An 18,792-nucleotide genomic window follows, 5' to 3' on the forward strand; every position below is an offset into this window, starting at 1 on the left:
AAAAGTGTGCTGTGGTCTGAAGAGTCCACATTTCAAATTGTTTTTGGAAATTATGGATGGATGGTTCTTTTCCAAAGAGGAAAAGAACCATCCAGCTTGTTATCAGCGCAAGTACCAAAGCCAGCATATGTTATGGTATGGGGGTGTGTTAGGGCCCATGGCATGGGTAACTTGCACATCTGTGAAGGCACCATTAATGCTGAAAGGTACAAACAGTTGTTCTTAAACTGTTGGGCTATTTGGTCACGCGTTCACAAAGTGGTGAACCTGGCCCCATCCTTGCTGGTGAATGACTTGCCTTTCGGGGATGCTTCTTTTACACCCAATCATGACACTGACCTGTTTCCAATTAACCTGTTCACCTGTGGAAGGTTCCAAACAGGTGTTTTTTGAGCATTCCTCAACTTTCCACCTGACCGTAATGTTCGAAAGGGTGATTATCTGATTATTTAGATCAGGGGGGCCCAAATTCTTCCCAGTGGAGGGCCAAAATGTAATCGTGGGGAGGCTCGTGGGCCAAAATTTAAATTTTTCAATATATTTAGTCAAATATGTGGGAGGCGGCTGAACAGGATAGGAGCTCAACAGCGCCACCCTACCATCAATGTATCACAATGTTATTCTAGGGTCAGGAATGGAAGTGCACCAATAAATAATGTTCAATGAGAGCGAGCGCAGATTCCGAGCGCTGATGGCGGAAAACAATAATATATACACTGGGTAAGGCGCGGGCCCCAAATTGGGCAGCCCTGATTTAGATTATCTTTTACCTTTGCCTTTTCTTCAGTTTTCAAAATATTTCTTTGCTCCGATCAAATATTTTATGGTCACGATTAAAATGGTGGATAATTGGCTTGGTTACAGATGTAAAACTTTATTTATAATGATTTCCTGAAAAGTCAATGGATAAAATGAATGGGAAATTTACTTCCGGTTCTGATCTGTTCAAAAAGGGGGCATAGAGTGGCGAAGTCACGCCCTTTCCGGTAGAGCCCATGGGACCTATGAGATCGAAAAATATGAATGGGTTTCAATGGAGAGAGAGTAATTATTTTCTGGTCCCAGTCTTTATATGCCCCGGATTACACATATGTTGTTTTTTGTATTTAAATGATAATTTTTCATGCCAAGAGTTTGACCGTTTATTGTGCAATTGTTCAATTAAAGGCTGTAGTGTCATATTTTTCGACCTCATAGTTCCCGTGGGCTCTACCGGAAGAGGCGTGACTTTGCCGCTCTATGTTGCGCTCTTTTTTGATTCTCTCTAAAATAAGCTAGGCTGACCTACAGCTTTATTAACCACAAGTTTTTCTCTAAAATACAGCGCTGTTGATGTTAGTATCCTTGCCAGGAAATGGGTAAACAAAAGTATAATTTTCATTGTCATTTTATCGTAAAAGTGTTTATACGGATGTTCGTTAATGCTAGTGCCAGGGTTAACGCTATTTTCTTGTCCCATTTGATAATATAGCCATCCAGACATTTTTATCTCTAGATACAGTCCCATCTAACTCAATTGGAGATGGTTGTATCTTCATCGGGATATGCTTACAATCGATACTTTGATTTCACTACACTCGAAGATTGTTAAGACGGAAACAAACATGGCTATCGACTTCTTACTTTGAAAACAACAAAGTAGATAGCTGTTTGGTTGTAGCTGGTTTGGAGTGTAGTGAAATCAAAGCATTGTAAGCATATACCCTATGAAGGAAAATCTATGATTTCCTGATTAAGCGCGATCGGAGAATCGATCAATCAGGAGAGTATCTATCAGAGAAACCTTCCAATGGCTAGAATAGCACATTGGATAAAACCGGTCTATGGGTTTCGCTGGGACATAATGAATTCGACTGGACAGGACGATTTAAAATCTGTTGTAGTTATGTTATTAATTCCAGACTGTAGTGATGAGATGATGGGACATGGCAGCACACTGGAATTAAGCACAGCGACCTTGTTGCCTTATGTAATGTGTGTGAACATTAGAATCCTAGGGAAATCAACTTTACGTCTGAGATTCCGGTTGGATACTTTCTCACCTCAATGTTTTAGAATAACCTTTACCCTTTTGAATACATGTTGGGTAAATATTGTTAGAATGGTTTAATCTCATAATTCCAATGCCAATACCACTGTGAGATAAGTCCTCCCCTTTGTAAGCACATAATGGCATCTAGCTCATATAACTGACAATACTGTGTATAACAGTTACCGTCCGTGACACAATAGTTATACATACTGTCACTTCTATATGGCCACATGATGTCCCATTTATACAACCATTGAAGCTTATCCATGCCCCTGTCCCAACAGCTCTGGGGGAAGGTCATCAAAGGTTCATCCAGACCATGATGGTCAGGGGTATCGTAAACGAACAGGAAGCCAAGACGCTCCATCGTCACTGCTGTGAGCTCCACAAAGGTAGGCGCAGGTGCAGTGGTCATCACGAGCAGTCCATATTCTATGCGTTGCTATGAACCCGCCGAGGCTGGGAGGCTAATGAAGGGTGCTGATATCCCGGTCTACCCCTACACGATTTCCGTTCTCTTAGTTACAATGAGCTGTGTCTACCAGCAGGCCTAACAGCAATAAGAATGAGAACATTACAAGAAGAACCTCAACAAAGCCAAGGTTAAAATGACAATTCAAATTAGATTTGAAATGTTTGGATATTGCTTTGTCAAATTATTCATATAAGAACGGCATATTTATTCTCCTTGACTCTATTGTTGTTCTTCTTGGAATGTTATTCTTCTTGCTCCTGGGACTGTTCATTGTTGTACACGGTTAATAGGAAGTAAGAGGCAGGAAAGTGTTGCAGTAGCCTGGGTGAACGCTACGGTTCCTGACCTTAGCCGAGATCAAACTGCAGTGATTTGGCACAATGCTTTTTTTGCTTTACCAAAGGCACAGCCCTAAGAATGGCTTGGGTAAAAAGGGTTGCCTTTCATTAACACAATCCTGGGATCTTTTTTCTGTGATGCACACCACATTAAGTACTTAAAACTGAGCTCTGTGTAACAAAATGTGTTCCTGCAGAGCACTTTGCTGCCGACAAACTCGAAGAGTTCATCCAGGTTATCAACTCTAAGCTGGAGTCCATGAATATGCGCATCAGGACGCGTGCTTCAGAGGACAACGGCATGCCATACTACGCTCTGGTTAGTATCTAAATTGTACTACTTGTATAACACTCTGGTAAGTCCCTACATGTACTACTAGTACTATGCTCTGGTTAGTCCCTACATAGTACTATTCACTGGCGCCATCTCTGGGGAGCACAAGGTTTCTTGCACCCCCGAAGACAATGTTGGGGGTGCAAAAAAACTCAAGATTGAAACAAAGTGAACCGGAACGTATTCATTGTCTGTCCTTTTAAATAAAGCAAGCGAGATAGAGCGCTGCACGATAGAATGCTGTGCTGCGTGATAAAACACTACGCTACGCTGCACTGCGATAGCATCCCACCACCTCCCTCCCCCTCTCCCTCTCTCTCCCCCACCAATCGTTTTAAAGCATCGCTAGCAACATTCCTGACATACTCAATGATTCCCTGCTTGGACTTGGTTTGTCCTGGTCAGACTGTAGAGGACAGTGCAAATATGTCAGGGAGCAGGTTGGGCTTACAAGCGTGCGTCAAGGACATACAAGAGGCAATGTACATGCAGTGTAATGCCCACAACATGAAACTTGCCATTCTAGATGCCGTTTCAAAGGTTAACATATCCCAAGATGCTATGAAGATAGTCAAAGAGCTGATCAATACATCAGAGTTACCAAAAAGACTGGAATGGTTTGACTCTTTCCGTAAGCCTGCCGGTGGGAACAGTTTGTGCCCGCTTTTCCCCAGCCACTAGACGATGAGAGTGAGTAGTTTGAAGTCAGTTCTTGCGAGCTACGAGAGCCTGGCGAGTTACATCCATGATTTCTCAGAAAAATCGAATGGTGATTTGGGTTACAAATGCAATGGTTTCTTGAAACGGCTACGCATGTTTATGGAAAATAAGTGCACGCCGCGACTAGTAACACATTTGTAAAACGTATTCGTCAACTGATGGAGCAGTTAATCATACATTATCACAACCACAATTTGGAATATAGCAAATAAATTGGATAAAAAATATGTAAATAATTCATGAGCTACTGTTCTGAACCTCAAATTCTGAAAGCAGGACAAGTCATATAGCCTACTTTTTGGTGGAACACATTTGAACTTAGTATTTATGACCTACATAGTTCTACTAGTACTAAGCTCTGGTACTGGTTTCATTATGGTTCCATGTTCACGCAACCCAACGACTTCGCAGTCGCTTCGACGTAGTCGTGAAACTTTATGCTTCTGCGTCGGGTTTACATGTCGTTATGCATGTCCGTGGTGAAGAGAGAACAAATAGTTGGTCTCTGTCTGTGTATGCTATCACTTTACAATTGGTCAGCTACTAGAAGTGTTGATTATGGTAGGGTATGGATTCTAGCAACTTGAAAGCTGAATACAACTCAAACAATGTGCATCAAAAACAGAAGATTGTTAGGGTCGCATTCAAGTCTATGATGATCGAATACAAAACGTCTTCACTTTTTACGGATTACTAGCGAGTAAAAAAAAAAAAGAATGTTACGGCTATGAAAAGTTCCATGTTTTTCCAATAATTTTTAACATACAAAGCGTGTTGCCGGAAATGATGTGGTTAGTGGACCAATCACAGCCCTTGCGGCTGTGTCAGCTCGACGCAAGGTTACAATTCTTGGGAGGCGCAAGTCAGGCCCTTGCGTTGGACGCAAGGAGGGTCCGCAAGGAAGTAACGGGTCCGTAACCCCCTTGCGCTGCGTCAACGTGCAACCATAAAGAGCCCTTTAGTCCCTACATAATACTACTAGTACTATACTCTGGTTAGTCTCTACATAGTTCTGTTAGTACTACACTCTGGTTAGTCGCTACATAGTTCTATAATAATAATTGATTGAATTTATATTCCGCTTTTCTAGACACTCTTTACAGTGAAGGGGGGGACCTCATTCACCACCACCAGTGTGTAGCACCCACTTGGGTGATGCACGGCAGCCAATCTGCACCAGAACGCTCACCACACACCAGCTTGAGGTGGAGAGTGAGGGAATTAATGAGTCAGCCAATTATAGAGGAGGATGATTAGGGGGCCAGATTGAATGAGCCTGGTCGGGCCAGGACACCGAAGAAACCCCTACTCTTTGCGATAAATGCCCTGGGATCTTTTATGACCTCAGTGAGTCAGGACCTCGGTTTTACGTCTCCTCCAAAGGACGGCGCCTTCCACAGCACAGTGTCCCCGTCACTTCACTGGGGCCCCGTCACTTCACTGGGGCATCAGGATTGATGTTAAGGCCAGAGGGAACTTATTGGCCACCACCCGACACCACTTACAGCACCTGGTAGTCCCAGGCGGTCTCCCATCCATACTAACCAGGCCCGTCAATGCTTAGCTTCCGAGATCAGACGAGATCGGGCGTGTTCATGGTGGTACGGCTGTACTAGGCTGTACTACTAATACTATGCTCTTATTATGGCGCGTTTCCATTGGCAGGTGTGGGTCGGTTCGGTAAGCAAGGGTGCGGCACGGTTCGCGTTTCCACCGCCAAAAGTGTGCACGGTCCGGACTGAGCCGTATTGAGCCGTACTCATCTCGCAGTACTCCTCTGTTGGGGTACTGAGACGTCTGAAAGAGTGCCAACAAGTTCGAGCTACAGACGCCCTCCGTTGATTGGTCGACAGTATCGTATCTTCCGTGCGACAGGCGGATAATAAGAAACAAACGCAGTACACTCCTAACATCACTAGTAGAAAAGATGGGTGAACTGCTCTACTACCAATATGGCTTCAAAGTAAAGCTAGAACGAGATCCAAGACGAATGCTTCCTGTGTGCTTTAGCTTGCCTTGTCTTGCCCTCCCGGCTGGATGTGCGACCATCACTGGCCACTAAAGTAGTGTTAATCACTGTCTTCCTCAGAGTCGCATTAATCCCTGAATAATAATGGCTGAATAAAAGCCCTGTTGAATCTTATTTTAAACTATTAAAAGAGGAACACGACAGGATAATGTGTCGTGTTGGTTCCCTTCTGTTTAGGTCAATACAGCGAATACAGAACTCACCAGGATGTCATCCGACTACGCTGACAATGAGTTGGAACTCTTCCTGCGAACGGTAGGTTCTGTCCCTCATATGCTCTTTCTTCATGATGTTTAATAATAATCATAAGGATGATAATGAAAAGTACTCCTGGCTATGGTGCTATTTAAGGGACATAAAGGGCTTTACATAGTGAGTGTGAGGGATATCACGCTGAGAGATGTAAAACTAGCCAGTTAGAGGCCAGGGGCCATGTAGGTACAAGAGTCAGGGATGCATTCCAGAATTAAAGGGGACATACTATACCACCAGATATGAGTGTGATTAGCCATACAAGCCGTTTTGAAAATGTGCAGCTTCTGACATCACAGGTAGGCGTGTCCACCTAGACATATGATGGATAGATGAGCAACGTTTGCTACAGTCCACTGGGTAGGCTGGTAGACTCATCTATCCAGCTCACATCTGGGTTGACATGCCCACCTGTGATGTCAGAAGCTGCACATTTTCAAAACGGCTTGTAATGGCTAATCACACTCACACCTGGTGGTATATGTCCCCTTTAAATCAGTTTAATATCCAAATAATTTTAGCTCGATGTCGATATACAAATAACCTTAAATGTGCTTATTGACGACTTTATGATCCAGCTGGACCTGATCATGACCTCGCACAGCAGCGTGGCTTCCTCAACAGACATCCTGAACAGCGCAGACAGTCTGCAGACCCGGAAGCTGACAAAGAGCGCTGCAGAGTGCCTGCTTAAACGCCTGGTGTCCGAGGACTGGCTTGTAGAGGTGTGTGTGTGTGTGTGTGTGTGTGTGTGTGTGTGTGTGTGTGTGTGTGTGTGTGTGTGTGTGTGTGTGTGTGTGTGTGTGTGTGTGTGTGTGTGTGTGTGTGTGTGTGTGTGTGTGTGCGCACACATGCTAGATGTAGATATTAAGGAGCAGGTTCATTTTATGTCCCAGGAGTTCAGTTGTAACCTTTTGGGGGACTTTTTTGGGCTTATGTGATAATGATGTATATCCCCGATATGTTGTTAAGAAAATATTTATTTACGATGATGACTCTTCACCAGAAATAGAAGTACCTCTCGGTTTCTTCTACTTTCAACGCCTAGGTCACTAGAATATTAATAATGATGCTTAATGATAACTTTGATATTAGTTTGAAGTTTGGCAATGCTACTTTAGATCCTACCTACCCTTTTGCTGTGCTCATGCGACCATGTTCGTTTGTGTGCTTGGTTGTTGTAGAACCAGGGAGACTACAGCCTGTCGACGCGATGCGTCATGGACATGGAGCCATACATCCGGACCATGTATGACGATGACCAGGTGAAGGTGTGCTCCGTGTGCCACTGTCTGGCCTTCAAGGTGAACACCTACCGTCTGAGCTCCACAGCAGGGACTGGGAAGGGGATAGCTGGATGATGAGTTTTAATCACATTATGACATAAGGTTCAGTAGGGCAGGGCGTTACTACAAGTTGCCACAATTAGAAGCTAATAATTTATTTTTCGAAAGTGTCTTTGAGATTCTCATTATTAGTCCAGGGTCCATTGTTTCCAGCCTACTTGTAGTTATTTTGCAGGCGACAAGTAAAAGATAATGCCCGACGAGGTGTCCATTATCAGGAATTAATGGACAACGCAAAGTCCATTAATTCCTGATAATGGACACCTCGAAGGGCATTATCCCGCTTATACCACGGTCACTTGCCAAAGAAAATAAATTAAGATTATTCATTTATATTTTCATGCGTTTTACAATCCAAATATAATGTTTTTCACAAGTCATAACTTTGTTTCCCTGGTAACGCTTGAGGGTTTGACTAATACCTGGAACAATCATTACCCTCCCGTAGGGCTGGGTAAAAATATAGATTCATCAATGCACTGCAATTTATTTGTTCTCGATTCAATTTCAATTCAGATTTTAAATTTTTTTTTATCGATTATTTCCATTAAAAAAAGAAAGAAAAAAGAAGCATACTCGTCATTGTAATCGAGTATGGCGAGTATGGCTAAATTGACATGCACTTTTACATTTGTCCATGTTGTGATTATTACTTTTATGCTGCAAGTTTAGCTCAGGAACAATACTATACAATGTTGTATTCCAATACTGTACAATGTTGTATTCCCTTTTTGCTAATTAAAGCACAATGAAATGGTTAATTAATTTTGAAATGGTTAATTCTAAATAATATTTAGGTATTAATGTCATCTGCACGTATTATTGAATCGATATCGAAGCAATTGTATCAATATCATATCAAATCGAATCGAATCAAGACCTAAAGAATCGGAATTGAATTGAATTGTGAGGTACATGGCAATACCCAGCCCTACCCTCCTGTAAGGTTCTTATGCAATGGAAACGTTGTTCATTCCTCCAGTAAATAGGACGGACCTTAACGACTTGGCAACGGGAGGTATTCTGGTCTGCTCAGCTATGAGCCAGGGAGATAACGTTATGCATTGTACATATTTATAATTTGAAATTCGTCCCAGCCTTTATACCACAGATACTATAGGGTCTAGCATATAACCGCGTTTTTGTGCATTTTTCACAATTTACCAGCTCTCGTTTGGAAGGCTGAACAAACAATTTGACTGGAACTACTTAGCAGGGGTCCGTATATCAGGGAGTAATGCACACCCTGCAGCCAATCAGAATCGAGTATTCCACCAGACCGTGGTATAAGAAGCCTTAACTTCTACCTGCTTCTATGACATTTTATAAAGTCTCTCTGGATAGTGTATCTAGTATTTATTATCTATTAAAGTATCTATTAAATTACAAAACTGTTTATTTTGTCATTTTAGAAAAGTATTCTTCTGTTTGTCTTGCAGTGCCAGATATGTGTAAACCCTCTGTGTACTGTAAAGATCCACTACCCATGTGCCGAGAAATACTTCAAGAAGAAACCGGTGAAGAAATGTCCGGGGTGCAGTGAGCTTTGGCCTTATAACGTCAGAGGTAACTCCCACACACCTTGAATGATCCAGTTTCAAACTAGAGTATTCTAGGGTAATCATTGAAATTAAAGCCTGCAGCGTTCTAGGCTGGAACCTCTTCCAACGTCATTTTTTTCTATCGAAAATCTGCCGCCATTGATTTTGTGATTTCCAAGGCATTTCTAAAATGCCCCTGGATGTAATTGGATAGGCCTTTAACCAGTCATGGCAACGAAACTGGTGACGTATCGTACTGCATAATTACTTCAGAGTAACTGTGTAAACTTTTGGGGTGTACCAATTCAGTACATACTAATATGTAGGTACTGGGAAACAAGATGTGAAGTTATTCCATAAGTGGGTAACTTTGTATGTTTATTGTTAACATATTAATTTTCTATTCAATTAAAGGTCCCATGGCATGCTACTTTATGGATGCTTTCATATAGATATAAGTAGGCCCCAAACACAGTATTTGAAGACATTCCCGAAATTCAGCCGTGGTGCAGAATTACAGCCACTACGAGCCAGTTGCACATTGAGCTTTCCCCAAACGCGCCGTTTCGGTGTCTGTAGCTTTAATGCAAATGAAGAGGAGAGAGGCGGGTCAAGGAGGAGGGTGGGGGTGTGGCCCTGAGCAGCTTGCGGCCACGGTACCATGCGCTCTGTTTACAGTGGATGTATCGCAATGGCAAGGCGCACACAGCCTTTAGCCGTGTTCTTTAAATATTCTAGAACACACAAGAGTTCTGGAGCTCTATATCTAAATAATATCATATTATACATAGATATCTATGTCATATAATATATATTATCACGGCTTAAAGCTGTGTGAGCCTCCAGACAATATTATGAATCTTAAACGACCGCGTCAGGTTCTCCGATGGCTCTGGTTCTTCCACGTCTACATCAACATCAATCTGAAGTAGACTGAACCACGACATGGAGGAGAAAGAGATTGTTGACCGCGGTCTTCTCCCGCCGGAGCCTCGCTGCCGAGGGAGCTGCCGGTCAGCGCTTAGGCACCACCGCCTCCTGCAGCGCCAAGGCGGTGGTCCCTCGGCAGCGGGAAGCGGGGCTCAAGCGGGAGACAATCGCGGCCAACAATCCCTTCCTCCTCCATGTCATGGTTCATGTACTTTAGGGAGTCAAAGCCAAAGTTCCTTTCCCCCAATTCATTCTCAACCATGGCTGAGATAACCACCACTACGAGTCTCGTTGTAGAATTAACAGATGAGAGTCCGACGTGTTATGCTCCATAACACCAACAGCAGAACGGTTATCCAAATAACAAGGAAGTGTATACAACACTTGCGTTACAGTCCTGGAGCTCTATATCTAAATATTATCATATAATACAAAGATATCTATATCATATAATACATATTATCACTATCAAGCTGTGTGCGCTTCAAGACGATATAATGAATCACAAATGACTTTGTCGGGTTCTTCGACGTCTCTGGTTCTTCCACTTCCACATCAATCTGAAGTAGACTGAACCCGGCAAACTGGTGCTTCGCGGCGGTGGTGCCTCGCGGCAACCGGCGGCAGGCAGCATGTCGCAGTTCATGTACTTCAGGGAGTCGAAGCCGAAGTTCCTTTCCCCCAATTCCTTCTCAACCATGGCTGAGATAACCCTAACTACAGTCTCGTTGTGGAAATACAAGAGACGTCAAAGAACCGACGTGTTATGCGCCATAACACCAACAGCAAACACTTGCGTTACAGTGTGTGTCTTGCCCGCCCAAATTCTCTGGGCGGGCAAGGCAGAGAAAGGGGATGAGCTTAGATCCTTTATGACGACATATGGGACCACATTCCAAATCAGCGCGCTTGTGCCTCTGTTTTTCAAAGGCGAGCAGAACACCTAGTGCTCTTTTTATACCGAACGCAAGTTTTAGCCACTGGGGGACCATAGGCAGGCTAGGGGAACTCATATTTATGTTAGAAAACCTTTATAAAGTGAGATTTTCATGCCATGGGACCTTTTTAAATAAGCCTTCTATAAAAGAGCCATTGACTACTTTCAAACAGATATATGGTATAGGGACCATGGAATCTTAAGTTTTTACATTTGTTTCGTTATGACATGGGGAAAAAATGGAAGACGTATCAATTTAGAACTACATGTCTATTTATTTATTTATTTATTTATTTATTTATAGACTTGTTTGCTGTCCTACAATATTTACTTATAGCCAGGCTTTTGTCAATATTCCCCTCCTTCTTATAAAAGGACTTCCGCGTGTTTGATTTCCGATTCGAAGATGTACTGAAAATCGTTTCATTGTTTTTGGACATGTTGTATTGTTCTATTTTTAATACGCCTGTTTTTTGCTCGCTCGCAACCACGGTTGTTTCCTGCTCGCGATAAGCGGAGACGCACCCGCAAACACAAACATGGATCCGCCCACTTCCTTAAATTCCTTTCTTTTTTTGACAATGCTGTCTTGATATCAGGCTAAAACTTCACTCAACGGAGAATTTAAATTGATGCATCGACCGATTCTGGGTCATTTAAAATCGATTCAGGGGCCCACGTATAGATGTAGTCGCATCTGTGTTAATCCAACCGGATACCGATATTTGTATCTGTGAATCGTTACACCTCTAATATAAATACAAAATAAAAATAAAATAAAGTTTTTCTTACTGCAGAAATAAATAGACACTTCTGAACCATACCGGGCGCAGTTATCACTATTCATCCATGATCTGTCTATAAAGGAAACCTTAATTACATCCAACAGAGAGAAGAGATGCATACTCCAGGCGGACTTATAGTCTTTAATACTAAATACAAATTTTAACAGTACTTAGTTTAATTTACGAACACAGTACACAAAGTACAACGGCTAATGATCGCCTTTCTCCCAACTGATTTTATTCAGTTAGGGTTAACCAATGTGCTCACTAGTGGGGGTGGTTTGAATGTTCCATTAACTGAGAGCCTTTTTATACTAATAAATCATACATGCCAACTAATAATAGAATATGTACCCAGCAGTTAAAAATACAAGTTCAAACAAGTTATTTGTAAGAACCCGAATTGTTGACCCCTTTTATCATATTGTCATATCTTGTTCCCCAGTACTTACATAAGAGTATTGTTAAATACTAGGGATGTGAATAACTCAAATTATTCATGGTAGTATAATCGATTATTCGATGTGTGCCGACAGTCACAAAGGCAGCCATGGATCATCGCAATCAATGTCTTTAACACGAAAAACAAACAAACCGTATTCTGGTATAAAACCCCATAAATTTCTTCTTGTAAAATCTTCAGCTTCTGTAAACGCCCTAGGTAACCTACACAATGCGCTGTTGAATGACATCAGACCCGCTCCCCAATTATTTGTCTTTGCTTTCTTTCAGAGTGCAGACAATCTGTCTCTCAGCGTCACAGATGACCGCTGTCTACTGAAATATTTCTTTGGTTTCCTGGAGTAACAATAATAATCACTGATTAATTTCAGTTTCTTGTCAGAACCAAAGGCGACAAAGTTAACCTTTCTGTGAAATTGTGTTAAATTAATCACTGTTACACCATCTTAATGAAGCCTCCGTTGGATACCTAAAACAATGTCTTGTTTTACCTTGATATGAAACATTTCTCTTGGATAATGTCTTGTATGTCTTTTATTACTAATAAATCTCATAAAAGCTGAGCACCTAACCCTAAATGCCCCATACGAGCTGGCTGTCGCCCTGCATGACCGACTCCGCCTTCGCTGGGTGTATTAATGGTTGTAAGTAGCTTAGTAGCTTTGGATAAAAGCGTCTGCTGAATGCCCTTAATGTAAATGTATAGAGCAAAAAATGACTAATGAGTTTCCAAAGCGGAGTTATATATTTTAATTCAAGACTTTAAGCATATTTTCTCGCTGAATTCTGAGAGTACGTTTCTATCATAATGTAAAGTTTTTATGATCCTTTCTAAATTCTAATTCTTGTAATAAAAATCTAAACTGCAGCCTATTACCTAAAGCACATAGAAATCACAACTGAAATTACATGAATAAAATCTCCAGTTTGGTTTAATAAAATGAGACATTATAGGAATGATATATCTAATGCGTATTAACCGTTCAGTAGCTTTAATGCAAATAAATCAGTGGTTCCTAGTTTGCCATGAGCCAAGACCAGGTGGGCCATGAAATGTGGCCCACCCAAACAGGACCCAAACACAATGAAATTCAGACCAAGACGAAAATCAATATTCCAATTTTTTGAATATGATCCAAGCGAGATTTCATTGGCGTGAGATTTCTGGATGTGTTTCCAATCACGTATCTACCTCATGCCCAATCCAAATGTCCTATCTGTGGTTGTGTAATAACATCACTATTTCTTTCAACTAAATGAGGACAAAACCGAGATAATTGTATTTGATGCTAAAACGGAAAGGTTTAAAGTAACCCAACACCCTCACTCTCTGTCCCTGAAAACCCTAATCAAAGCTAGAAATCTAGGGTTTATCATGGATTCAGATTTACATTTCCACAGTCGCATCAAATCTGTTACAAATCTGCATATTAAAAATGTTGCAAGACTTAAGAGGGCTCATGTCCACCGAAGACTTACAAAAACTTGTACATGCCTTTATCACCAATAAGCTTGATTACTGCAATGGTCTCCTTACAGGTCTCCCAAAAAAACTCTAAGGAAACTTCAGCTTGTTCAGAATGCTGCTGCTAGAGTTCCAAAAGACCAAAAAATGTGAACATATTATACCAATTCTTAAATCGTTACATTGGCTTCCTGTAGGTCAGAGGATTGATTTTTAAATCATGTTGCTAACATATAAATTCCTACATGGTTTAGGGCCAAAATATTGAACTGATATGCTTCTACTTCATAAGCCTCCAAGACCAATAAGTTCTTCTGAGAACAATCTGTTAATTATCCCCAGAGTAAACACGAAACATGGGAAATCAGGATTTAGTCACTATGCAACAAATAGCTGGAATAAACACCCTGAGGATTTAAGTCTTGCCCCAACACTGACCACCTTTAAAACAAGACTGAAGACTTTTATGTTTGCTTTAGCTTTCTGATAAATCCTGATAAAAATACTTTCTAAAATGTTTTTCTAACTTTGCCTTTATTTTCTATTTTATTAATAAAATGCCTTTTAACTTTTGCCTTTATTTTCTATTTTTACCAGAAAGACACATGATCTGATACCAGAGAGAAAGAATAAGGGTTTGAGACCCAAGTTCTGTCTGGGTTAGAGTCCTAGAATCTGGGTTGGAGTCCCAGAGAAAGGACCAAGTTCCTTTAGGTCGGGTTGGTGTCCCACAGAAAGGATCAAGTTCCTTTAGGTCGGGTTGGAGTCCTTACGTGGGTAACTTTGAAGGGTTTGAGACCCGAGTTCTGTCTGGGTTAGAGTCCTCAAATCTGGGTTGGAGTCCCAGAGAAAGGACCAAGTTCCTTTAGGTCGGGTTGGAGTCCCGTCGTGGGTACCGGAGAGGCTGTTGATCTGATCTTAAATACACTGCACTTTTAAAATGCTGATCTATTTTACTCATTTTTTGCATATGTTTTCTTTTACTTATCTATTTTTTATTTTATTGTATGACAATGTTTATATATGAAGCACTTTGAGTCTGCCTTGTGTATGAAAAGTGCTAAATAAAGTTGCCTTGCCTTGCCTATGAAAACTCATTGTTGCCGCGAGCGCAAGCAAGGTCTGCGAGTGCTTTTTTCCTCCGCAGTCTGTCAGCCCGTTCGGGTCACTTTCCCCAGGGGAATTTAAGGCACAATACATGCATGGTTTAGAAGCAATTGGGGGAAAGGAACTTTGGCTTTGACTCCCTGAAGTCCAGATGGACATGGAGGAGAAAGGGATTATTGCCGGTGCGGACTCCTGGACACCCGCCGGTACTCAGCTCCGGGCGCTCCCGGACTACCGCCGGAGTTCCTGCTGGCCCCCGGACACCGGTGGGTTCAATCTGTGCTTCAGATCGATGTGCAAGTGGAAGAACCAGAGACGTCGGAGAACCCGACGCAGTCGTTAAGATTCATAATATCATCCGGATGCGCACACAGCTTTTGGTTGTGATATTATATATTATATTATATAGACATCTATATATTATATTATATTATTTAGCTATAGAACCCCAGGAGACCAGACTGAGCTCCCGGAGTGTTGTAGATTAGAATATTTTATACAACGGACGCACACTGCGGCCGCCTACATAACCCAATCAAAATTAAGCACTAAAAAATGAAAAAATATATAATTCCTGTAACACAATTAGTCTCACACGATTATGTAGGACATTATAATATGGGCTATTTTTTCGTTCCTTGAATTTCAAGTTAATGCCGGGTCTGAGTGATAGGGTGGGCCAGCTGTCAATCATAATTGCACTGGCCCACGTTGGCCCTTATGTGGCTACGCGCCACACAGGTCATCATTGGCTACAACAACGCGGTCAGATTTGCGAACGGTACCTGTTTCTTTAGCAAGCGAACATCATGGCGTGCTCCAAACTTGAAAAAAAGCGAAAGGTGGATTCTGAAAATCGTGGATTTAAGACAGAGTGGACCGACCGTGAAACGTCATTATGAAACAAAGCATGGCCACTTTGAGAAGAATTACAAAACTCTGAGGTAAGGACCAGAAAAATAAGCCAAATGCAAGCATCATATCAAGCAACACGCACTATGATAGTCAGGTCAGCCACACAACAGGAGCATGGAACTGAAGCCTCACTGTGAGTGGCATAGGTCTTAGACAAGCACAAAAAAACATTAATTGACGAGGAAATCGTGAAAGAGTGCATGAATGAAGTAGCAATCGCTCTGTTTGAGGGAACTCAAAAAGATGACATCATACAAAAAATAAATCAAATACCCCTCTCTGATTCCACTGCAGTAAGAATAACTGAAATCCTTGCTGATGATTTATTGGACCAAATAAAATCTGCTGTTAAAAACAGCTAAATGCATTTCTTTGGCTTTAGATGAATCCACAGACAACACAGATAATGCCCAACTTCTGGTGTTTGTCCGATTTTTTGATGAAGAGAAGGGGGAATTCTTCGAAGATGTGTTAGGCCTCACAACACTTCATGGGCATACAAGAGGGGATGACATTTATGAAGCAGTGATGGAGATGTTGAGAGACAGAGATAGACCTGAAGCATGTTGTTTCCATTGCAACTGATGGAGCCCCAAGTATGACTGGGAGAGAGAGGGGACTAGTGTCCCGCTTAAAGGGTAATTCCGGTGTAAAATGGATTTGGGATATGTTTTGTATGATAACGAGTTGAAACGTTCGTTTTGGAGCACAAAAGTCCTGGAGCGTTTTTGGACACTACAGAAAGAGCTAACGTTTCTGTTGAATCAGAAGAGTCCAAAATCAAAACCATTTGTGGAATTCCTGCAAAACAATGAAAAAATGGAAATTGCCATTGACATTATTTGCCACCTCAATGATCTGAATTTGAAGCTCCAGGGCAAAAATAACACAGTGTGCAATCTGATGTCAGCTGTCCATGCTTCTCAAAGGAAACTGGAAGCATTGGGCCTGCTTAGTTTCCCAAAAGTGAAAAGTTGATCTTCAGGAACACAGCATCATAATTATGTGGAATTCCCGGACAAATTGATTTGAAATATTTGAAACCCGGTTTGGAGATTTTTCCTATGGGAAAACAGGTCTTACTGTGTATTGAAAATCCATTCCTGGTGAAAAATATAACAAAATTCTCAATTGTAGCCCTGAAGGTCTGCCCATGGGCTAGTGCTGCTTCTCTTCAATCAGAGCTGATGTAGCTTCAGGAAAACCTTGCACTGCAGGAATCTCTTTGTGACCCTGCCACCCTTTGGACGAAGATGGTCCCTGCAGCAGGTGTCCCCGTCTTGCAAGAAATGGCCCTGAGCATTCTCACCATGTTCCCTTCAACGTACTCTTGTGAGTCAGCCTTTTCAACGATGACTATGGTGAAGAACAAATACAGGAGTACACTCACTAATGAACACTTACACCAGTGTCTACGCCTGGCCCCCACACCTTTTGTGCCCAAGTTTAAAGAACTGGTGGCAAAAAAAATGTGACACTTTTCACACTGATGTGGACAGAACACATCATTCTTTGTGTATAGTTCAAATATTCTTTGTGAATTTACTGCCTTATTTTGTCCGGAGTTCTAATTTTTGAATAACATCATCACTTTCCAGATTGGAAATTTGGTGAGTGAACCTTTTGATTTTCTAATTGAGTACCCCTGATTTACACCATCCAGGACATGACACTCAATAGTGTGTCACTGTTTGGTGTACTCTGCCAGCACCCAGGGTAGTAGTACGGACAGAAGCATATGAGGAACACGAGGACACCCACGTTACGCTCTGACCTCCGGTTGGCCCTGCCCGGCGGCATCACTTTGGCGATCTGCAGATGCATGGCACACGCCTGCGCCACGGCCAACGCAAGCACCCGGAGGTACAGCACGGGTATGACGGTGCACGGACCGATGAAGGGGAACACCAGGTCTACCGTGCCTGTGACCGAGTCGATAACAACCACACACTCTCCTTGGAAGTTGGTGAGCTGGTTGGAGCGGTTATATAGCATGGAGGACAAGCAACCGAGGCTGATACACACCTTGGTGCTGTTGCTGTGTCAATATGTGGCGTTGAGAGAGAGTAGGTCAGAGACAAATACAATTTCTATTCATCTATTTGTCTGGCACATATTTTGAAATTGACAATAAAGCTGACTTTGACTTTGGAGCAGCGGGAAGCAAATGACCACGTAGCGCTCTATGGAAATCAGCACAACAATGCCCACCTAGCTGGAGGAGGAAGGCCATCAGGGAGCATATGTAGGGTCCCAAGTGCAAGCAGCTGTTGGTGATGAAGATTTCCACGAGCATAACCAGCAGCCCAACCAGCAGCTCTGAGACAGCCAAGAAGAGCAGCACCAGGTTGGTGGATGTGTGCAGCTGCCTGAAGTGGGTGATGGAGATGATGACCAGGAGGTTCAGCACCACAGTGAGCAGGGGTATTCAGGTCAGCACATTGTAGTAGAAGACAGCCTCTGATCGGGGCCGCAGGGGCCTCCGGCATGACTTGATGGTGCTGCGGGAAGCACAGAACCAATTCCCTCCTCCGGGGTCACCGAAATCTTCAGCTGGAGTCATAACAGAGCGATGACCACAGGCAGCTTCTGTAGGTGCTGCTGGGTGGGTGCTGGTGGCTGGGTGCTCTTCTCGCTTCTTCTCTCCCTCTCACTCGCTGTCTCTCTCTTTCCTCCATCACATTGAAACAACAGGTTGTTTTTCTGGTTTTGATTTGGTTTTATTTTTATTTAATTATTTTGATCTTTTGATGCAATGTGTCTCTGGACTTTTACTGTATAGTTTGAATGACGAGTGCAGGAAACTGGCCTTTTACATCAGGTAAAAGAGCCTATTATTGTGTTCATTGTACATAGTGTGCACAAGATATTACTGCTTCCGGAACCGCCTAATTCACAGTTACAGGCGAAAGGGAAATGGACCCACTGAAGGGACTGAAACTTGTGGATAGTGTGATGTGACAGTGTATTTCCCTGCTCTGGAGTAAGGCTACCAACAACAACTAACCACAACCCAGTGAAAGGCCACTGCCATTTACAAAAACGTTGACAATGTTCAACGTTGAAGAGGAGAACATTCTTGAGGAGAATGTAGGACAAAACGAAAAAAGTCAGAGCTGAGGAC

The 18,792-nt window shown here is 42.3% G+C and overlaps 1 protein-coding gene across 1 annotated transcript; it reads left to right on the forward strand.

Moving 5' to 3' along the window:
- The first annotated feature begins 1,227 nt into the window (after positions 1-1,227).
- nsmce1 (NSE1 homolog, SMC5-SMC6 complex component) lies at positions 1,228-14,720 on the forward strand. The gene is made up of 8 exons (XM_079736616.1): positions 1,228-1,358; positions 2,317-2,424; positions 3,043-3,164; positions 6,106-6,183; positions 6,759-6,905; positions 7,365-7,484; positions 8,966-9,092; positions 12,452-14,720. Exons 1-8 carry the CDS (start codon positions 1,355-1,357, stop codon positions 12,484-12,486), a joined length of 741 nt encoding a protein of 246 aa, XP_079592742.1. The 5' UTR covers positions 1,228-1,354; the 3' UTR covers positions 12,487-14,720.
- The last annotated feature ends 4,072 nt before the right edge of the window (positions 14,721-18,792 follow it).

Source organism: Pollachius pollachius (genome assembly GCF_949987615.1).
Source record: "Pollachius pollachius genome assembly, chromosome: 5".
NCBI lineage: Eukaryota > Metazoa > Chordata > Actinopteri > Gadiformes > Gadidae > Pollachius > Pollachius pollachius.

What these genes read in the sequence shown, in the direction of transcription:
- nsmce1 (XM_079736616.1), top strand. An exon ending in GCATGCCATACTACGCTCTG is followed by an intron (nt 3,165 to 6,105) that starts GTTAGTATCTAA and finishes CCTTCTGTTTAG; the next exon opens with GTCAATACAGCGAATACAGA. An exon ending in CCGAGGACTGGCTTGTAGAG is followed by an intron (nt 6,906 to 7,364) that starts GTGTGTGTGTGT and finishes TGGTTGTTGTAG; the next exon opens with AACCAGGGAGACTACAGCCT.